The sequence below is a fragment of the Elephantulus edwardii genome, unplaced genomic scaffold (genome assembly GCF_000299155.1).
Source record: "Elephantulus edwardii isolate Elephantulus edwardi_28Jun2011 unplaced genomic scaffold, EleEdw1.0 scaffold00074, whole genome shotgun sequence".
In the NCBI taxonomy this organism is placed as follows: domain Eukaryota; kingdom Metazoa; phylum Chordata; class Mammalia; order Macroscelidea; family Macroscelididae; genus Elephantulus; species Elephantulus edwardii.
The window spans coordinates 2146319-2169735 of NW_006399824.1; the positions used below are offsets into that span (position 1 = coordinate 2146319).

The 23417-nt window shown below is 44.8% G+C and overlaps 1 protein-coding gene across 1 annotated transcript in view; it reads right to left on the reverse strand.

Annotated features, from left to right (window-relative positions):
• Window positions 1-4072: 4072 nt before the first annotated feature.
• SGPL1 (sphingosine-1-phosphate lyase 1) overlaps window positions 4073-23417 on the reverse strand; it is a 95258-nt gene continuing 75913 nt past the window's right edge. Inside the window, exons 7-14 of the mRNA XM_006889039.1 lie at window positions 12842-12930; window positions 11284-11389; window positions 10399-10497; window positions 9248-9397; window positions 7588-7826; window positions 5830-5976; window positions 4687-4807; window positions 4073-4213 (exon numbers count right to left, since the gene is read on the reverse strand). Coding sequence (XP_006889101.1) covers window positions 4073-4213; window positions 4687-4807; window positions 5830-5976; window positions 7588-7826; window positions 9248-9397; window positions 10399-10497; window positions 11284-11389; window positions 12842-12930 — 1092 coding nt within the window. The remainder of the gene's footprint in view (window positions 4214-4686; window positions 4808-5829; window positions 5977-7587; window positions 7827-9247; window positions 9398-10398; window positions 10498-11283; window positions 11390-12841; window positions 12931-23417) is intronic.

Consider the following 23417-nt stretch of genomic DNA (forward strand, 5'->3'; position numbering starts at 1 on the left):
CCAAAGCACCTGGCTCATTTGAAGCAGGCATCTAACAATATCACAACTCAGTCACCTTTGTGGGTTGGTCCCCCAACAAGGGCCAGAATAAGCAGAAGTTTGTGGATGAGAAAGAAACATGCTGTCAACAATCAAGAGACTAGCAGGACCTTGTTTAGCTGACGGGCTTGTGAGTAAAGATTAGCCGCATACACGGGGGGGGGGGGGGGTGCCATGAGGCGGGGTTGACAAGATGGCAACTGGGCTTTATTTTTATGTTTATAGTGGTTTCTCTGCAAAGCTTAACATCAAGCCCAACAAGGATCAGACAGTGGTCTCATATCTGCTCCATATTCACTTTCCTCCCCCTGAGTGAGCTCTGATCTGATGGCTGAAGATAAGGGGGCAGAGGACAAGGACTAGACAGGGAGGTGTACGGAGACTCACCTGACCTCTGCTCACTAATATGTATGTAACCAATGGTTGAAACATGAGTTGGTGTCTGTGCTACTTTTGTGGGACAAAAACTCAAACAACATTTTTTTAGAAATAACCGTTTATTCTAAAATTAGCCCAAAGAAGTCAAATTATAGGGAAAAGAAAGATTATGGGCAGAAGAAAACAGAAGAGAAAAGTAAGGCATTTAAGAGTTCAAATCAAGAAAAGGCTTGTCAAAACCCTGCTGGCTACTGAAGCCAAAGCTGGGAGCTGTCAAATGAGCCCATCATGACTGCCACTGCTGGGTCTGGGCAAGAGCTAAGGGTAGTTCCCAAGAGCCCAGAGAAGGCAGAGGGACTCACCTGCCGGAGCCGTACACATCCCACACCCCAGCGGCTTCTGGATCCATGCACACCCAGGCCCCACTTTCTCTAGTGTTTACCACAAATGCCGAGGGAAGCTCAGAAGATTAGGGGAGGGGCAGCATTCCTGCTTGGTCCTGGGAAAAGTCCCAGTGAATAGAAAGGCAGAATGAAGAGCCGGCTACTGAATGTGGGCACTGCATCCTGAGCACCTCCTGAAATAACTTCTCACTTTGCACTCCTGATGGCCATGATGCCCAGCGCTTCCTTGCGCCAAGGGAGCCCAGTGGGTTCTCACAGCTCCCTACCCAAATGCAGCCGCTACTACTCTGTGGACAGAGCCACCCTGACCAACTGGATGGCGACCACCCCAGAGGGTGAGCCCACTGGGAAGGAGCAAGCCCATGTGATGAGAGTGACAGAAAATAGAAGGCAGGGGTTTCGTCCTAAGAAACTAAAGACCCAAGTTCCAAGTGGGTATAAAACAGGCATGGTCCTAGTTCCTGAGACCTATTAATTAATTCTCATTGCCATCCACTTAGACTGGTCCCTATTCTCCTAACTGACCCTCCAGTGGGTTTCTGAGGCTATAAATTAAATGGGAGAAGACTGTCCATCTTTCTCCCCCAGAGCTTCTAGAGGATTGTAATAGTCAAGAGGGGCACTGCCTATGGGTTCACAGCACAACTTTCAACCGAGTAGGCCACTAGCACTATCAGGTGAAGTGCCTGTAGCTGGGACACTGTGCTGCTGTGTCTAATGGTCCTAATCATGCCACACCATCTCACCACAAGGGGGCGGCCTCACACCAGCAGCCAATCCAAGGGCTGGCAAGGACCCACTTGTGACCTGCGTGGAACCAAGGAAACAAAAGACTGCAACTGTTCACAGTGATTGAGATTGGGGGCATTTAATTATTCAGTAGCTTCTTAAGACTTTGCTGCAACTGAGAAGGGAGCACTGAGGTGAGAAATAAGAGAGAAGGAACTGAAAGAGGCGAGTACCATTTTCCAAGTATAAAACTGGTAATGTTGAAAGAGTAGCAGGGCAGTACAGCCTCAGGCTTACAATGGAGAAACTAGACAGTACAGTCGTGCAGAGGCCAGTGTTGTGACATCTGCTAGGAACATTGTGACACTCCACCCCAACTCGGCCACAGGCTAGGTAATAATGTGCACACACACCCATGCACAGATACAACTGCAAAACCTAGAAATATGCTAAGTCAAACGGAGGCTCTGGATTATAAATTAAAACATCTGCAGTAGGTCCCTTTGAAACCACCACCATAGGCCCCAGACCGCGGCACGCAGGACGTGGTGTCTCAGGGTCTAGGCCCAGGCAGACAGGAGCTGCCAATGGGCAGTGCTGTCTGCTGGGTGATTCTGAGTCCCTGGAGCTCCTGGGACACAGCACTGGCCACTCAAGGGGCAATCCATGCATAGCTCCGACTCCACGCACTCACAGAAGAAGGGGCCCCACCACGTCAGCAACTGGTTAAGATGCAACTGCCACGTCTGAGGATCCCAGCCTCGCCCTCTAGACACACACACACACACTCCACCACCACCCCCAACCACTCTTAAAACTCACAACATACTGCAGGGCAAACAGGAGGTCAAGACACACACTCCACCACCACTACAAGAGGCCTGTAATGAGACAGGGAGTCACAGTTAACGTGGAGAAAGCACAGTGCTAAGATTACCCTGGACAAAGGGGCTAGGAGCTAGAGAGGCTGGTAGCTCAACTCTCCCGGCCAGCAGCCCGGCAAGGGAGGACAGAGGATCCGCTCTGCAGAGGCTGAGTATGCAGGAGTCCCTGAGAAGGGGAATGGAACAGAGGAACATTTGTCCTGACTTGCCCTAAGAACTCCACCCAAATAAAAACTGACTCATTTCCCCTGGGGCTTGGGTCAGGGGGAGCTCACTGCTGAGAAGGCACACTATATGGCATCACTAAAGGACAGTGGCTCGGCTGAGACTGGGGTCCCCCACACAGTGTGTGGAAAGGGCAGGAAGTGGGTGCAGGGCTTGGTCCTCTCCCTGCACCACCCTGAGCAATGAGTCTTGTGACAGAATTCAGGCCCAAGGTCACAAGTGGTGCTGGCCATCATGCTCTCCTGGCCCAGCAAGTTTCTCTCACCTTAAGCTGCTCTCTGTAAGCCAGGGCTCAGAAATGCCCAGTACCTGAGGCTAACTTGCCATAGTACCTTTGGAAGCTGAATAAAGGGGAAAAGGTAGGAACAACATTAAGGGGGGAGAGAAAATGTTCCTTGCGCGGAGGGCGCTCTCAAGCCCTCCTCAGGCCCATCTAGGTAAGTCAAGGCAGCTGGTGAAGGTGCTCTGAATTGTTCCCTCAAACAGAATGGAAAGATCATCATCATATGGTAGCTAAAAGCAATGAGAAGGGGGAACCACCAACTTCACTGACATGCGCTGGAACTTGGTGCTTCTCCTAGTCTGATACTCAAAAATGTAGAGAAAAGAGTGTGGTTTCTGATCATCATCACCACCCCTGGAGAAAGGTTCTGATTGGGTCTGACCACTGCCAATTAAAGGAGCAGCTTCAGGCCCAGGAAGTTCTAGAGTGTCTGGAAACCATGCTCTCTTCCTGGTCCATGGGAGTATGAACAAAACAATGGAAGCATTATTTCAGACAAGAATCTCCAAGATAGTGGCAGCAGAAAAGGACCAGTCCTGTAGTCCACCCTTTGCTAGACCGGGGGACATGCAAGGAGCCCTTCACAAAGGTGTGGCCAGTTGTGTCCTGCTAAAAGACAACTGTGACTCTTGAGACAGCTAACCCACTTCCCAAGATGAGGGGCTGAAAAACCTCTCGTGCTTCACACAAAGTCCATCAGGTGAAACATGTTGCTTAAAGGCTCTCTATTTGATGAGTCTGCTTCAGACAGCAGAGAAACCCTTTCGCTATCTCAGAAAGTATACTCCCACTTCCCTAAGAGACCAGGACAGGTCAAAGCCAGCACACAATGATTAAGTAAGAGCTAGAGACATTAGAGAAGGACATGGTTAAAAGAATTCCTAGAGGAGCACTTAAAACAAGGGCAAAATATCATTATGTGATGAAATCCTTCAGGGGTCTTCAAAGTAAAAAACCACGCAAGGACGGTAAGGTGTAGGAACAGCAGTCCCGAGGACCAGCGTGTCTTGCCATGTGTCCCATTGTGCTCTGTGAAGCAAGATCCGCAGTCAAAGTCGGGCACGGTCTGTTCCAAATCCCCGAGAACCTTGCGAAGGCCGGAGGCCCTCGGCTGAAGAAGGTGTCCAGGTTCAGCGGGGCTTGGGGGAGCCGTTCATCTGGCTGCCCGAGGTCACGGTGTCCGTGCTGTACAGGCTGGTCAGGAAGACAGAGGACAACTCGGCCACCAGATTCCTGTCAACTGTTGCCTGGGCCATGCCATAGATGGCACCCTACAGACACAAACAGGGTGCATTATTAGTGATGACGGCACAGGCACACGATAACGTTCTATGGTTTCAATCTCCTTTCCTGTATCCTACCGTCCAGTCATACAGTCCCGGGTCCCACGCTAGGCACTGTTCATGCTGAAAGACACCTACCTAGACCCAGGCAATTTTCCACAGGTACTGGCTAGCCCACCTTCCTGCCCCAAGGAACTATCCTGCGGCTTTTGTGATATAAAATTCCAGAGAAAATGTTCATTGATTTTCTGGTGCCAAAATTTATTTTTTCCAAATGAACAGGACAAGCCCCTGCTTTTGTGCAGCATTTTTCTACCTCGTTTATACGCTGACTTATTTAGAGTATGTCACCTGGGACTCTTGGGTAAAGAGGAGATCTTCGGCTCCAAGTGAGGAGGGAGAGGAGAGCCAGCCCCCGCCAACACCCCTGCACCAGGATGTAAAAGCCCCTGCGCCCCTACCATTCCTGTAGTCTTCGCTTTAGGATTCTTCATGATCTGAGTGACAGATTCCCGGACGTCCTTCAGGAACTGGATGGCCACTCGGTTGCGAGTGTGCAGGAGTGTGATGCAGAAATGAATGCTACGGGAGAAGAAAAAGCACAGAGGGGTGGAATCTCAGGAAGAGAGAAAACTGCTGAAACGGAGGAGCTCACTGGCTGTTTCTTCCCATAGTGTGGTCTTTATCTGAGCAGTGTAATTGCTAAGCTGTTCCTCCAGCCCCGAGAACCAGACCTGGGGTCCAGCAGGCCTCTGGGCATGATCAGAAACCAGCACTGCTCATTCTGTCCTCCTTTAATCATGTGGCCACCAGTTAAGACACCTGGGTCATAGTTAAGCCGTCCTGAGGACAGGGTTGGACTGGCCTCCTGAAGGACTTCCAGACAAACAGGAAACTAGCTCAGCCTGGAGCGAGGAAGGAGTACAGAGAAAGTGTGGGAAAGGCCCACGCAGGATGGGAGAGGGTGTGAGGGCGCAGGACGGAGCTCTTTAGTTTCAGGGCGTCTTGGAAAGTTTAGAAAAGCATCTTTATAAAACCCCTGAAGGTGCAGTCAGTGGAGAATTGTGCTGCTAACCCAAAGGCCTCTCTCTGGCAGTTCAAATCCACCAGCTGCTATGAGTGAGAAAGAAGTGCCATCTCCTCCTGTGCGAGCCACAGCCTCCCAAAAAGCTGCTGGAGGGTCTTCACTGAGTCGGCCCTGATTCCACAGCAATGACTTAGAGTTAGTTTTAGTTAACAGATTTTGAGATCCACTGGAGAGGATCTGAATGAAATATCACTCCAGTGAGAAGGCATTTTTTAAGAGCAATCGCATGGCTGGAAGATGGATTGGAGAAGACCGAGTCTAGAGAGTGAGGAGGACCAACTGTCAAAGGAAGCGGCATCAAAGTGTACCTGGACGAAGAGTGTGGATGGCCTATCTGGGAAGGGATAAAGGCCATCGTTTTTAAATCCAACAATGCCAGGCAGCAAGAAAGATCCTAAACATCCTGCAGTTGCTACAGAGTTCAGGGAACTACAAATCAGTCTACCTTCATGTTTGCTACCAGGTTCTTTAAAAGACACACAAACGAAAGGGAGACAAGAGGCTTCTTCCAGCTCACCTGGGTGGGAACTGCAACTGGTTCAAGTTCCACCCTTTAGCGGTCATCAGGTTGAACAGTCGGTAGATGTCAAAGTCATGGGAGCCCAGGGCAATGACTGACAACTGAGGGTTCCCGAAAACAAAGATGCCTTTGATGTTTTCCAGTCTTGAAGGAGAAGAAAGGGAAATTTCATTACACAGTTTCCTCTGGTCATCATACCTTTAATCAACCAAAATCACTCTAACACCAAACCAGACCTTTTGGGCTTTTCATTTTCTCATCTTGGAACAGAGGCTTCTATGGAGGGTCTATGTCAGGGTTACTTGTGGGATAGTAAAAATATTTAGAGGACTAAGCCCCTCTCAGGTCTGAATCAGAATCAGAATCACTATATCCTCACTTGATTACTCTACCCTCAAACCATAACAGGACTCTAGGAGTATCTGAGGCCCAAAAGATGTGTTTAATTTGGGTACATTTACACAATGGAATACTATGCAGCACTCAGGAGGAATGATTCCATAAGTTACTATATAACATGGGAGAGGCTAGACAGCATTATGCTGAGTAAACTCATTCAATATCGTATGGACAAATACTGCATAAGACTATTACTGTAAAAAGAGAAGGATAACTAGTAAGATGTGAATAAAACTCCAAAGGGGAAAGAGGGGCTGTAAGGGGCCTATGGGTGAGGAGGGACAGAAATCACAGGGTTGCACAGTTTGGTGGATGGAGGGAGAGGGTGAAGGAATTTGGATAGATCTAGTGGGGATCTGAAGATGGGGTGACAGTGGGCAGAGGTCAATGGTGATTACTTTTCTAGAACACACCATATGGGAGTGATCATGTGAAACACAGTGTGGATGAAAGAATGTGAGAAACACAATGTATATGAATTCTGTATGCAAACCAATATAATTAAAATAAAGCTTAAAAAATGTTGCAAATAGGAAGAAAAAAGATATAGTTATTAAAAAAAGATCTAGAAAAAGAACCCTTCTATCTCTACAGTTTTGAAAAGTCACATATGCGATCTCTACAGTGAAAATGGTATACTGGTTCTCAACAGACGAGCAAATGAGAGGCACATGAAGATCTATTTCAAATGCTACCTGGCTACGGCCTTACTTTTACCCTCAAAACGTATGGACAGTGTCTCCAAAATCCCAGTGTAAACAAGGAGAAAGGAGACCTCAGACGAAGTGTGCAGCCTGAACCTGACTCCAGATCCCGTCACCCTCCTCTCCTCCATTTTTCCTACTGTCTTGCCTCAATTCTTGTTTCAATTCCAGTCATTCTCCAAGTGTGATTTTTGGATCAGCACCCTCAGTATCTCCCAGAAACTCACTAGAAATCTTCAGCCCTCCCCCGAGATCTAATGAATCAGAAACTCCCACAGAGAGAGTTTTAATATCCTTCCAGGTGAATGGGAGCCCAGTCAGGTTGTAGAACATCTGTTAATAATTACAGCACACACTGGTACTTGGTAAGGGTGCCGGGTCTGTAAGACCCTTTTAGAAATGAGGTGGTATGTATACAAATATGGCCTGCACTTCAGTGGCCTCTGGCTCTGAAGATCCTCTGCAGTCACAGCAGAAGCAGGGAGCCCAATCCAGGCCAGGTCCACACTCCTATGTGCCCTATATCCCAGTCTCAAGGGATGGTACCTGGGCTAGGCCTAGGAGTGCCTGAGCCCTACAAAAAGCACAACTGAACCTTTAAGAGGAAGGGGGTGGGGCAAAAGATAAGGCAGAACCAATGGTGCACACATACTCTGACTTGAGGAAGCGAGTGGTTTTGATGATCTGTTTGGTAGCTTCGACATAGCCACTCTCCCCGAAGTGCATCAGGGTGGCCCAGCAGGCTGCACTGATGCCCCCAGGCCGTGAGCCCGCCATGGTGGGGGACGCGTAGATGCCACCCTGCCAGTCTGTAGCCACGAAGAATTGGTAGTTTCTGTACTTCTTGTCGCTGTACAACACCACTGAGGAGCCTTTGGGAGCATAGCCGTACTGGATGGGAGAAGCAGAAGGGTAAGAGCCAGTTCCAAACCCCAGACCTCGATGCTCAACACACCACCTCCTCCCATTCCCGCCTCGCTTTCTCTGAAGGCTGCTTCCCACTCACTCTCAGGATGCAAAGTCCATAGGGAAAGATGGAAAGGATGGTGTGGCTTTCCTGCGCTGGGAGTGAGGAATCTGAGGCCTAGAGAAGAGCAGAGCTGTGCCCACTGAGTGGGTCTCCTTCCTATCAACCAGCAAGGGGTGTTTTTTTATTTAAAATATTTCTCAGGATGCCATGTCAGGATGGAAATAAGAACAAACTTGGAATTTAGGAAAGGCTGGAATTACTGCCATTGGGTCACTTCCAACACACTGTGACCTTAAGACAAAGCAACCCTGCAGGGCTGCCAAAGCCCCGGTCTTTATCGAAGCAGAGCTACTCCGTTCTCCTTCAGAGAAGCTGGTTTTAACAGTGGAGCTTAATCAATGCCTGCCAGACTCCGCAGACTCTGCCGAAGCCCATCCTTCCGGCTGGTATCACATCCCCGTCTAATGGGCATTATGGTGCTCAGGACTCAAAAGCGACTTGTTCCAGCCATAAATAAATGATGAGATTCCTTTCCTGACTTTTTGGTTTTTTAACGTGCCCTCCTAATTAACGCTCACTGCTGCTAAACCTGGAACCGATTTCCTTCCTTGTCTCACAGAGACAGACAGCAGGAGAAAGGGACAAGAGCCACAAGGCAAAGATAAGATCGTGACTCGATGATTGTTGTTGATCACTTGGCACCTTGAAGAACAAGTCTTAACAACACTCTTCATTTAAAACAAGCTTGCAATGTGCAGCCAAACAAGGCATGTGTTCAGGCGCTGTTTTATTTCCTTTACAGCATCTCAAAAGTGTTCTCAATGAACCTGAACTTTGTGTCAGTCCATCAGGAGTGACAGGTACAGACCACTCAAATATCACAGGCCCGTATTTCCTGAGCACACAGGTCCTTCCCTGTTCTCAAAAGCACCCTCCCATCACCTACGTTCAGAAGCCCGATGGCATGGGAGCCCCAGAATTAAAATACACTCTCTTAGGAACTCCATCACTAACCCTTAGCCCTCTTCTCCCTGCTACCTCAAATAATCAAGACTTCAGGGGATATTTTTTTACAAGGGTAACTACATAAGTCTCATAGTCAGTGAACCCCAATCACTCTCTTAGCTAATGGCAGGATAAAGGTAACAGATTACATTTCCCTGTAGCCTGTCACCTCAGCTGCTTATTCCCTGTACCAGCTGCCTCTGGGAGAGCAAAGGGCCAGAAGACTTCACTGTCCATTTTTTTGGGGGGTGGGGGGGCAAGCTAAGGCTTTAGCTGACTTTATGCCAAGTCAGCATAATCAATCTGCGGCTAACATGCGGACTGCTGCTTTGCTCACCTTGTGAGTGTCAGCTGAAATGCTGGTCACGCCTTTCACCTGGAAATCGAACGGCTTCTCCAGGGGGTACCCCGCTTTCTCCATGAAGACAATGAGGAAGCCTCCCAGACAAGCATCTACGTGTAGAGGTATTTTGTATTTGACAGCCAGCTAGTTCCAAAAAAACAAGACCATACGATGACTTCATTGGTAGCAGCACTGTACCAAAAGCTTTACCAGACACAGGTGGCAAGGCAGGCTAACAATACAAAGCTGGGTTATGCCTCCCATGGATGGTGGTTGTGTTTTTTTCAAAAACTTTTTACATTCCTAATAGAGCTCATCTATCTAGTGCATGTGGTGGTGGTGGTGGTATTCAGTGGAGTCTAGCTAACCAGGATTCACAGCAACTCATAAACAGGCAGGATCTTGGCCCTATCATCCTGAGATCTGCCATACTCAAGCCCACTGCTGCAGGCACAGTGTCAATAATTCATCTGCAATGTATAGTATCTATTTTACATTTAAATATGCATCACCTGGAACTCACTGGAAGGAGGCCATGCATATTTAACTGAGGGTGGAGCTATGCTGGAGGCCATGCCTGGAGGGGAAAACCAAGTCCTGCTTTCCTAACCTCAGTGGCAGGAGGTCCAGGGGCCCAGTCTGCTTCTACCCTCTGATGGGCAGATTTCCAAGGGCAGACATTTTCTGATCAGAAGCTAAATGCCAATATTACTTCAGAATAAGGGAGCTAGGGTAGCTTAGGGGTAAGGAGTTGCACTGCCAACCCAAAGGTACACAGTTCAAATTCACTAGCTGCTCCATGGGAGAAAGGGAGGCAGTCTCCTCCCGTGTGATTTATTGTCTCTGAAAATTTGCAAGAGGGTCAGCTATGAATAGGTTCTGATTTGAAAGTATATGGTAACATTTCAGAACAACCAGCTTAGAGAAAGGCCTCTTCCTTGTATTATTCCTCCCTGAGATCAGAAGCTGGAGACTTTCAGGAGCTCCAAGCACAGCTTCAGGGCTTCACACAGGGCTAATGCAAGCTATTCACCACAACAGCCATCAACCTAAAATCAAACGCTCCTACTTGCCAAACACAGACCACTTGATTCTATTTTAAAATCTAAATCTGGCTGACTGAGTAGCCCTTTTTTCTTATGTACCTTGGCCACTTCAGGGACAGGATCTATCACGCCATGAGGGAATTGCGGAGCAGAGCAGACGAGCATGGCCGTGTTCCGGGTAATGGCTCTTTTCATGGCCTAAGGATTCGAAAAGAAGGAAAATGAAAATCCCCATCAGCACAGTGATTCTCTTCTGCTGCCAGAGCCACCTGGACTACAAGCCTGGTTCCACTTTCTTCACCTTCCAATCCAGGAGAAAACTGACCCTGTGGCAAAATGCACGATGGGTCCATTTGGGGTAAAGGAACACAAAGATGAAAGCAAATCACCGTGGGGGTGAAAAAGCACTGGGCTGGGAGGCAAAACAGCCAAAGAGAAGCGTCAGCCCGTAACCTGCCAGCAGAGAAACGGTGAAGAAGTTATTTAACTTCACTCAGTCACCCAATCAGTTTGCTCACCATGAACTTGAGTAACACCAAGAGCTTCAGCGACCTTTCTGGACTGTTTTATGGTTCAAAGGGCAGCGTGATAGCACTCTGAAAGCTGGACAGTTCTACAGAAGGCAAGGCATAAAAACAATCCCTATGCCAACAAAAAAGGCTCAATTGAGGCCGATTGAAACCACAGTGAGACTTGGGCAAGTCAGTCCATGTTCATGTTCTTGACAGAGAAAAGACAGGAAAGTAATAATGGCCTGCAAAGTAAAACTCAGGTCTTTAAAGACCCAGGGGAGAGAACAGATCATCTCCCTATTAGGATTTGTGGACTTATGATGAGATTGAAGCTATACTCACTCCCTACTGGTAGTGTCACAGCCCAAAGCATGTAGAGCCTACTACACGTGGTTCTGGGAAAACTGGTCAGTCTGATGGAACTCCTGCTTCACACCGCCCCAGAGACGCTGGACTCTTGAGGGCAACTTACCCGCAGGTCCACCTCCATCATTTTGTTCAGGGGAACTCGGATAAGCTTCATCCCAAAATAATTGGCAGCTTTGTCAAACGCAGCGTGGGCACTCATGGGGGCCACACTAGATGACAGGGAAGAAGACAAAGAAACTCAGACAAAACAGAACTTAAGGGGGAGCCCAGTCGCTGACGGGAAATCACCATGTGGAAATGTCTGAGGTTCCCCTCCCCAAAAATGTATTTAAATCATTTATGTGGTTTTGACTTTTCTTTTTAAACAGAAACAAAACGTGGGCAACTGAGTTTTTCCGTAGGAACCTTCTGCCAACTATTTGGGAAATCCTTTTGGCAACAGGAAAAAGGACTCTGAAACCATCTCACAGGATTCTGGGGCTCAGAGGTGAAAGGTAAAGTACAGAGAACTGGGATCAGATTCATCTAAGGGACAACTCTGCATGCTTGGCAAATCAAAGACAGTTGCCTGGCATGACATGTGTTCAAGGAAAAGGGATAAGACCTGTCACAGGTAGACCAGAGCAGCGGGCAGTGTCAGGTCCTATGTCATGCCCAACTCCGAGGCACCACGACCCTCTGAGAATCTAAAAACTCCAGTGTTCCTACTCAGGTAGAAGTACACTTCAAACAGTACTGACAGACAAACTCAGTTAACTGTTTGCCTTCAGACTTTCTGCAACTACTCTACTCTTATGGTTGGTTGTTTTTAAAAATTTATTATTTTTACTTTACTTTTACTGTTAACCTGTTCCCTTTAAAAGAGGAAGACCTCTGTTACTGAGTAAGGACTCAGGCACCAAAGATAGGGATGAAAAAAGCCGGGAGCTAATTTTATTCTTTTACATCAAATATGAGAAGATGTGGAAAAAAATTCCTAGTCAAAGACATTTATGAGGAAAATATCAGCCCAAAACACTGTGCAGGAAGACGGTCTAGAGAACAAGCACAGCAAATGCCCGAATGAGGCACATGGGCTGGCCACAGGAATTGATCTTAGAAAGGGGTTTATTCATTTCCCCTCAAAACTCAGTCCCCTGGCAGGAATTTTCCTACAGTGTACCCTAGGGCAGCCCACTGAAACAATTTTCACTGATGGATGGAGAGCTCTTCTCAGACGTTGGATAATTTATAACACAGGGTTTAGGAATATAATTCTTCAATGCTGTGTCCCCCTGTGGATAAAAGATCTCACTACTGCTCGAAGCACTTGTCATTTATAAACTTGGGCTGGGAATGACTTTTCAAATTAGCTGGCTGATCCATTTAAAATGTTGCTCAATGCTCTGATGGCACAATCCGAAAGCTACCAGCTGTTCCTCCAAAGAAAGATAGGAAATCTCCTCCCTTAAGATTTACAGCCTTGGAAACACGATGGGAGGACTGCAATGAGCCAGAACCAATTCGACTGAGGGAGTGATGGGATAAGGATTAAGGGGGAAAGAGGTGTGAATGCTTCAAGGAGAGAATAAGCAGAAGAAGAGACTGCCAGGCTCAGTTTCATACAGCAGTACTCTTAAACAGACAAATCTACAGTGCAGGGGGGCAGGGAACATACGTACATTTCGGGAGTTCTGATCCCCTTCTCTAATGCCAGGTCCCGATAAGCTTTGCAGGCCATCAATATGCTTTCGGTCCCACCGGAGGTTATCTATAATAAAGAGGAGATGCCACCTGAGGCCGGAGCTAGGGGGAGCCTTCAGCATCCCAAGAGTCAGGAGTTATGCAGAAGCTTAGCGGAAAGAAGTGAGTAATTTTTTGACTCATGAAGCATGTGACCATTACCCACAAAGATGCATCTGGCTGGGAATGGGGCACTCGCTTTGTGGGCTGTGCATTCGAAGCTGTGAGAGATCAAGTGCTTACTTCCAGCTGAGGTCAGCTCTGCAGAGCAGCAGCATGTGCTGTGGTCCAACAACTAGCCTCAGAAGATCACATGAGGAGCCCAGGCGGCTCTGAAGAAAGCTGGGGAAGAGCCAGAAAGGTCCACGAGGCCAGTGCTTAGGCACTGACTTGAGCAAAAGGAGTTCTCATCTCTATAAGTCACCTACTCCCCAGGCCCTATTTTCGATCTAATAACTAATCAAATCTAAGTAATTATTTGTGGGCAAATACCAGCAAGTGTTTGACTGTAAAGATGGAACACCTAAGTAATTTTTACTTCAGGTTTTTGCAGATTCTATGTTTAAATAAGCTACTATTCTCTCACTTACCTCCACCCTGTAAACAAAGTAAAACAGAAATATCAATAATTACTCTTTATGTTATTAAATTTCTTTTAATATTTACATAAGTTCTCTTTCTAATACTAATGTGAAGGGTTCTTCTTGTTGTTAGGTGCTGATGAGTCGACTATAACTCTAAATGATAGGTATTTTTTCATATTTATTAACAAGATAGATACATTACATGAATATGACAAGTGTTTCAGAAAACAAAGGAGAGAACGCAGCTGACTTGGAACAATAATCAGGTTTTATATGGCAAACTATTAATTTTTAATATACTCATACATCCATCATCTCGCACCCACTGTCACTGCGGCATCTGAAAGTAATGAAAGAAAAGACACTTTAAGGTTGAAGAACAAAGAACTAAATGTTTGAGATCTTAGTTGAGACAGTATAGACACTGCTTGGCCCACTGCAGAGAACCCAAAGGCGTTCAAAGAAGAATGGCTTAGATGGGAGAAACCGTAAACTTATATATAGCAAGGAACAAATGAGTGACCTTGGAAAAAAAGGTAAAGATGGTAAAAAAAAAAAAAAGTCAAAAGATATATAGAATGTAAAGATTCAGAGTGAAAGGATTTTTTTTTTTTTGGTGAAAGGATTTTTAAATATACAAAGTTCTGTCACGGGGGCAGGAGCCAATTATGGGGCTTATAATAATATAGATTATATACCCTGAGTAATCTCCTGACAAAGACAACTGAAAAGCTTAGTACAATTTATCTGTCGCTGAGCTAACATAACAACTTTAGCTGGAGATGCTTTGCTGAAGAAGGAGGGACAATCTCCTCCTGTACAGGTTAGATCTGATTTAACGGTACACACACACACACACACACACACACACACACACACACACAAAACAAAAAAAAACAACACAACAAACTTTATATCAAACCCCCAAACAAAGCAAAATAAAAAATTTAGAAGTGAGTGCCCCAAGTTCACTACTGTATTTAATAGTGTTTGTTGTCAATCTTAGAGACATCCACTCTGACAAGAAAAGAAATGATGGGTTATAGATAAATGCAGAGTCTGCCTCAGGTAAGGGGTCTGACAGGAGGTGGCTGAAAATCCCAAGACAATATCCCCACGTCTAGTCACTCAGTGCATATACTCCCCCAGTAGAGGGGGGCAACAAGAACGGCTTTTCTCAGCGCTGAGAAGAAAAAAAGGAGCTCTCAAGAATGTAGTACGACAGTCCCTATGAGTGGGTGGTCTAAATTCACACTAATTGTGTAATAAAACCACAATCCCAAGAATTTTACTTCAATGAGCTCCACTGTGCTAGAACTTCCTTTTAATGGAAGAAGTAATGACAAAGCTGCTCTGGAAGAGCCTAACACCAATTTACTCCTTGAAGGAATCACTCTGGAGACTAAGATATGTCTGATACAGGCCATGGTCTTTGCGATCACTTGTTATGCATCAGAGAGTTGTACAATGACTAGAGAGGATAGAAGGAGAATTGATGCCTTTGAGCTATGGTGCTGGAGAAGAGTATTGAATATGCTATGAATATATACTGTTTGTTGTTGTTGTTATGTGCTGTCGAGTCGTTTGCGACTCATAGAGACCCTATGCACAACAGCCCTAAACCCTGCTCTATCCTGCGCCAACCGCACTGCCTCCGACACACCCATCCCGATTACCCCAGCCACCGAATCAATCCATCTCCTAGAGGGTCTTCCCCTCCTGCGCCCAAGCATGATGTCCCTCTCCAAGGACACGTCCCTCCTGGCAACATGTCCAAAGTATGTCAGACAAAGCCCCAGAATCCTTGCCTCCAAGGAATAGCTCAGTTTAATCCTCTCCAAGATGAAACTGTTTGTTTTCCTGGCAGTCCATGGTACATTCAGTACTCTTCTCCAGCATCACAGCTCAAAGGCATCAACTCTCCTTCTGTCCTCCCTAGTCATTGTCCAACTCTCTGATGCATAACAAGCGATCGAAAAGACCATGGCCTGTATCAGGCACAACTTAGTCTCCAGAGAGACACCGTTGCTCCTGAGTACTTTAGAGAGGTCCCTAATAGCAGACTTTCCCCCATCACGATACGCTTTTTGATTTCCTGACTGCTGGTGCCAAGAGTGTTGACTGTGGAGCCGAGCAAACTGAAGCTGTGAAAGTCTCAATCTCTTCGCCATCCATCCTGACGCTGCCAATTGGTCCAGTGGTGAGAATCTTTGTCTTCTTGACATTGAGCCTCAGTCCATACTGAAGGCTGCAGTCCTTGACCCTCCACAGCAAGTGCATGAGGTCCTCCTCAGTTTCAGCAAGCAGGGTTGTGTCATCTGCATAATGCAGATTGTTAATAGATCTTCCACCAATCCTGATGCCACAATTCTCCTCATAGAGCCCAGCCTCTCGGAATGATCTGCTTCTGCAAACAGGTTGAAAAGGCATGGAGACAGGACGCATCCCTGGCGTACACCCTTCCCAATTTTGAACCATGCAATGTTTCCTCGCTCTGTTCTGACTACTGCCTCTTGGTCCAAGCATAGGTTTCGCATTAGCATGATCAAGTGTTCCTGGATTCCCATTCTTCATTCAGCCACAGTTTGCTATGATCCACATAGTCAAACGCCTTTGCGTAATCAATGAAACACAGATAGACATTCCTGTGGTATTCCCTAACATAGATATAAAAAATTCACAACAATATCCTAGCCAATAGAATTTAAATCATATAGAAAAATCATTCATCATACTCAAGTGTGAGTCACATCAGGAAGATAAAAAATAGTCAACACTAGAAAAGCAATCTGTGTGATTCACCACATCAATAAACAAAGGAAAAGAACCATATGATGATCTCAATTGATACAAAAGGAATTTGACAAAATTCAACACCCTTTCCTGATAAAACACTCAGCAGAACAGGGGGTGGGGGGGAGTGTGGAGGGAGGAAATTCCTCAACAAAATAAATACCAACTTTGGGTTAACAGTACAATTCCCTATGCACTACACCACTAGAGCTCTCAATCAAAAATATGTCTACAAAACCAGCAGACAACATCATTCAGAAGGGAGGACTGAAGGCATCCCCTTGGAAATGAGAACCAGACAAAGGACACACACACACACACACACACACACACACACACCCCCCGCACCATGACCAGACAAAGGACACACACACACACACACACACACACACACACACACACACCCCCCGCACCATGACCTGTATTCAGATTCCTATCCAAAGCTATAAGGGAAGAAAAGGAAACCAAAGGTAGCCTAATTGGTAATTCGTTATTCATTGTCATTATGTCAGACCTGGCTCACAGTGGACCCTCATTTGGGCTTCTGCTGGTAAAACTTGCACAGGAGGATATTGCCCATCGTTTTCCAGTAGATCCACTGAGCATTCAAACCACCAAGGAGGCAAGGCCTTGGGGTTACCAGGGCAACTTCCTCTGGACTAGGCCACCCGAGCAAAGAGGAAGTAAAGCCATCTGTATTTACAGACGATAATGTACTATCATGTGGAAACCCCCAAAGATTCAGAAAGTAAATTACTGGACCCAACTGAATGATTCAGCAAAGTGACACAGTACATGAGCAATATATAGATAACAAAGAAAACTATGACAAAAGGAAAACAATGGTTTTTATAATAGCCCCCCCCCAACAATGAGCTATTTAGGAATAAATCTCATCAGAGATGCAAACAACTAAAATTCAATTGACTACCACTGAGTCAAAATCAACTCACAGGTGACTGACTATCCAGCAGGTTTTTGGAGCCTGTAAATCACATGGGAGGTTCTCATCTTTCTCCCACTGAGCGGCGGGTGGATTTGAACAGTCAGAGAGAAGCCACCTTTGGGTCAGTAGCACAACTACATACTGACGAGGCCACCACAGCTCCAAAAGGCTTTCTGTTTTTGTTAGATGCCATCAAGGCAATTACAACTTACAGTGACCCTAAGAACAACACATGTGAACCTTTCCCTGTCCTGCGCCATCTTCACGATCTCTGTCTTGCTCAAGTCTCTGGTGGTGGTTTCTATATCAATCCATCTCGTTGAGGGTGTTCCTCTCCTTTGCTGACCCTCTACTTTTCCTAACATGCTGTCTCTCTCCAAGGACTAGTTATCTTGAAAATATGTCCAAAGGGAGATGAAGTTATCCTTGTCTCTAAGGAGCACTCTGGTTGCACTTCCTGCAAGAAAGATTTGTTTGCTCTTTGGCAGTCCACAGTGTATTCAAGATTCTTCACCAACACCACGATTCAAAGGCATCAATTTTTCCTCTGCCATCCTTATTCACTGTACAGCTTTCAGATGCATATGAAGCAGCTGAAAACACTATGCTTGGATGAAGCACACTTAAGTCTTTAAACTGACATCCTTAGTTTTTAGAACTGTGGAGAAGTTCTAGACAGGCAACTTTTCCCAGTGCAACATATCTTTTGATTTCTTGGCTGCTGGAATCAAGGATGTTGATTATGGCTCTAAGTAAGATGAAATCATTGACAGTTTCAATCTTTTTTCCATCTATCATTATGTCGCCTATCGGCCCAGGGTGAAGACTTTTGTTTTCTTGATGTTCATATGTAACCCATATTGAAGTCCATGGTCTTCTGCACTGAGTGCTGTAAGTCTTTTTCACTTTCTGCAAGCAAAGTTGTGTCATTTGCATAATGCAAGCCATTGATGAGTTTTCCTCCAAGTCTGATGCCCACAGTCTTGTTCATATAGTCCAGCTTCTTGAATATTCGATTTGCTCAGCATACAGATTAAATAAGTGTGGAGAAAAGAATTGATAGTATAAAGAACATCATTCATGAAGAAAGCAAAACGTCATTCCATCCAAAGATAAATACAAAATATCACCACAAGAAACTCAAAGAGACCTGAATGAACGGAAGAATATACTATGCACATGTATCAGACTTAACAGCACATCAGCAGAGAATTGCCAGAAGTCCAGGCTGGGTTTAGAAGGGTTTGTGGTACTAGGGATATTGTAGCTGATGTTAGATGGATGTTAGCTGAAAGCAGGGAATACCAGAAGAATATCTATCTGTGTTTCATTGATTATGCAAAGGCGTTTGACTGTGTGGATCATAACAAACTGTGGCTGACCCTGAGAAGAATGGGAATCCCAGAACATTTAATCGTGCTAATGCGAAACCTATACTTGGACCAAGAGGCAGTCGTCAGAACAGAGCAGGGTAACACTGCATGGTTCAAAATTGGGAAGGGTGTATGCCAGGGATGTGTTCTATCTCCATACCTTTTAACCTGTATGCGGAGCAGATTATACGAGAGGCTGGGCTCTATGAGGAGAAGTGTGGTGTCAGGATTGGTGGACGATCTATCAACAATCTGCGTTATGCAGATGACACAACCCTGCTCGCTGAAACTGAGGAGGATCTCATGTACTTGCTGCAGAGGGTCAAGGATTGAAGCCTTCAGTATGGATTGAGGCTCAATGTCAAGAAGACAAAGATTCTCAACACTGGACCAACTGGTAGCATCAGGATGGATGGAGAAGAGATTGAGTTTGTTCACAGCTTCAGTTTGCTCAGCTCCACGATCAACATTCTTGGCACCGTCAGCCAGGAAATCAAAAAAACATATTACGATGAGAAAGTCTGCTGTTAGGGACTTCTGCAAAGTACTCAAGAGCAACGGTGTCTCTCTGGAGACTAAGGTGCACCTGATACAGACCATGGTCTTTGCAATCACTTGTTATGCATCAGAGAGTTGGACAATGACCAAGGAGGATAGAAGGAGAAATGATGCCTTTGAGCTGTGGTGCTGGAGAAGAGAATTGAATGCACCATGGACTGCCAAGAAAACAAACAGATTCATCCTGGAGAGGGTTAAACCAGGCTACTCCTTGGAAACAAGGATTCTGGGGCTTCATCTGACATACTTTGGACATGTTGCAAGGAGGGACAGGTCCTTGGAGAGGGACATCATGCTTGGTAGGGTGGAGGGACAGCGCAGGAGGGGAAGACCCTCTATGAGGTGGATTGATTCGGTGACTGGGGTAATTGGGATGGGTGTATCAGAGGCAATGCGATTGGCACAGGATAGAGCAGGGTTTAGGGCTGTTGTACATAGGGTCGCTATGAGTCGCAAACGACGTGACGGCACATAAGAACAACAAATGTCAATACTACCACACATTTACAATGCAGTTCTGATCCAGGTACCTTCATCACTTTTCAGCGTTGGAAAGAGAATCATTGCATATAGAAAGGGCAGAGATATTATACCAGCAAAGTAATACTGATGAAGAAAAACAAAACAAGAAGACAAACGTCCTGATCTCAAAACTTACTACACAGCCTATCAATGTAGCTTGGTACTGTTGCAGCAACAGGTACAGAACACAGAACTCGGTAATAAACACATCCATCTATGAACAACTGATCTTTGACATGGAGACAAAAATCAGTTAGAGTGGAAAAGACAGCCTCTTGAACACCTGGTGCTAGAAAAACTGGATATGCAAAAAAATGGAAATAGAATGCATACTTCATTCCATATGTATATAAAGAAACACAAAATGGATAAAGAACCTCTGTGTAAAATCTTTAATTATAAAGATTATTTTTTTTTAAATATTGAGGCTAATTTGAAGCCCTAATCAATGATATAAATAACTGAAAATGCAGAATCCACAAAGGATAAACACAGCGACCGAGACTTCCCCAAAATTAAATCCTTATGTACATCAAGAAGAGTAAAAAAGAGAAACTATAGACAGAGGAAAAAACTGATAATAACATATCTAACAAGACTCTTATCTTTAAAATTTATAGAAACTCAAACACATCAGCAAGAAAAAAACAATCACAAAATGAGCAGACAGCATGAAGAGAGACTTCGCCAAAAAAGACAACGAGATGGCCAACATACACATGAAAAAAAATGCTCAAGACCATGACATTACAAAGATGGAAATAAAAACATTGAGGCATTATTTCACTACATAGCAATGATCTACAAGACAGAAAACAAATCCTGGCAAGGGTGTGGAGAGATTGAAATTATCTTATACTGTCGGTGGGCATGTAAAATCATATAACCACTATGAGTAAAAGTATGGCACTTTCTCAGAAAGCTGGGAATAGAAATACCATTTGACTCCGCAATATCACTACTAGGTATGTATCCCAAAGAAATAAGAGCTGTGACACAAAATGATTTAGCTACACTTGGGTTTACTGCATCATATTTATAATAGCAAAGAATTGGAAACAATCCAGGTGTTCATCAACAGACAAATGGCTAAAGAAACTATGGTATATTCACAAAATGGATTATTAGGCACCATTAAAAACTCCCGTGAAATATAGTAAAACGTACTAGAACAAATTATACTGTGATAAGACTCAGTGATAAAAAGAAAATTATAGTGTAAGACAACTATGATAAAATGCTAAAAGAAAGCTTTACACAAAGATAGAATCAATTTTGGAGAGATAACACAAATGGGAAGGAAGAGAAGGGAGTAAAACTTTAAAAACAGATAAGTTAGGGAATAGAAAGACAATAATGGCTAGATTGTTGTTGGTGTTCGGTGCCATTGAGTTGCCTGCGACTCATAGCAACTCTATATATAACAGCTCTGAACCTTGCCCTGTCCTGAGCAAGTCTCACTGACTCCAACAGACAAACCCCCACTGCCCCAGTTACTGTATCAATCCATCTCATCTGAGTCTGGGGTCTTCCTCTCTTGTGATGTCCCGGCACCCTTCAGAGCACAATGTCCTTCTCTAAGGATCGGTCCCTCCTGACCACATGCCCAAAGTATGTGAGACGAACCTTCAAAATCCTAGCCTCCAAGGAGGAGAAACTTGGTTTCACCCTCTCCAAGACAGATATATTTGTTTTCTTGGTATATTCAAGACTTTTCTCAAGCACTCTAAACTCAAAGGCATCAATTCTTCTTCTGTCATCTTTAGTCATTGTCCAGCTCTCCGATGCATAGCAAGTAATTGAAAAGACCATGTCCTGGATCAGGTATACCTTAGTCTCTAGACTGACACTGTTGCTTCTCAGGACTTTGGAAAGGTCCCTGACAGCAGGTTTACATAATGCAATTCATCTTTTGATTTCCTGGCTGTGGGTACCAAGAATTTCAATCTCTTCTCATCAATCATGGTGCTACCAATTGGCCCAGTGGTGAGAATCTTTGTCTTCTTGACATTGTGCTTCAATCCATATTGAAGACTCCAGTCCTGACTTTCTGCAGCATGTGCTTCAGGTCCTCCACAGTTTCAGCAAACAAAGTTGTGTCATCTGCATAATGTAGATTGTTGATGAGTCTTCCTCCAATCCTGATGCAACATTCCTCCTCATAAAGCCCAACCTCCTGAATGATCTGTTCTGCATATAAACTGAAAAGGTATGGAGACAGAATGCATCCCTGACGCACTCCCTTCCTGATTTTGAACCATGCAGTGTTTCCTAGCTCTGTTATGAGGATTGCTTCTTGGTCCAAGTATAGGTTTCGCATAAGCACTATCAAGTGTTCTGAGACTCCTATTCACCGCAAGGTTAATCACAATTTGGTGTAATCCACATAGTAAAATGCCTTTGCATAGTCAATGAAACACAGATAGATATCTCTCTGGTATTCTTTCCTTTCTTTGCCAAGATCTATCTGACAGTAGTGATAATGTCTCTAGTGGCATGGCCTCTTCTAAACCCAGGTTGATTACACATGTAGATATTAGACAAGCCATTAGCATGGTTTGATTAAAGAATGTAATTAATTAATTACATTAATCAATGGCAAGTAAAATTACAAAGTAAAATATTCATGAATGATTATATGAAAAAGCAGTATGACTTATAAGTCTTCACTTACATTTTTTAAAAAATCATACACACACAAATATAGCACCTTTTCTTGACAAAAAGTATCCAAGAAACTTGGAATGGAAGGGAAATGCCCAATATGATTCCAGGCATACAAGAGAAACCAATAACCAACATGCTATGTAATGGAGAAAGACTGAGAACTTTGGTACAAGCCAGGGGTGACCTTACTCACCACTCCTATTCAATCTTGTATCAGAAGTCTTAAGAACAATAAGGAAGGAAAAAAATAAGACTCCCCGTTCAGAACAGAAGTATTATTATCTCTACCCATGAATGTTGGAAGCAGGAGTAACAGCACCTCCCAAACAACATGCCTCCGGAAACTCTATGAACTTTGATAAATGTCTATAGTTAAAGAAAGGCCTCAGGCCTTTTTTTTATAGGGTCACTATGAGTCGTGCTGGACTAGAAGACAATCAATAAAAACAACAAGCCATGGATGATTGTTATTGTTAGGTACTATCAAGTAAACGGCAACTAAAATCAACCCATGAACAACAGATCTAAACTATGCCTTATCCTGAACTACCTTTACCATCTCCAACATGCTCCGGCCCACTGTTAAGGTTACTATGTCAATTCATCTTGTGAGGGGGACTTCTTTTCCCTCTTGGACCTTCCATTTTGCAAAGTATATATCTTTTCCCAAGGACTGGGCCCTTCCTGACAACATGTTCAAAGTATGTGAGACAAAGTTTCATCATCTTGACCTCTAAAAAGTACGCTGGTTGCAATTCAAAACAGACTTGTTTGTTCTCTTAGCAGTTCATGGGATATTCAGTACTCAAACCTCGAAGGCATATAGTCTTCTTCTGTCATTCTTACTCACTGTCTAATTTTCAGGAAAAAAACAAAACACCACCCATGGCTTGGATCAGATGCACCTTAGTGTTTCAACTGACATCCTTGCTCTTCAGTAGTTTAGAGAAGTCCGTGGCACCAAATTTTTCCAATGCAATCAAAAGGGCTGAACTCGCTCAGCATTTCTTAAGCTCAAGGAACTGAAGAACAAATTCAAACCTAGAGTTGCTATAATCAAGGATGCTTTGGG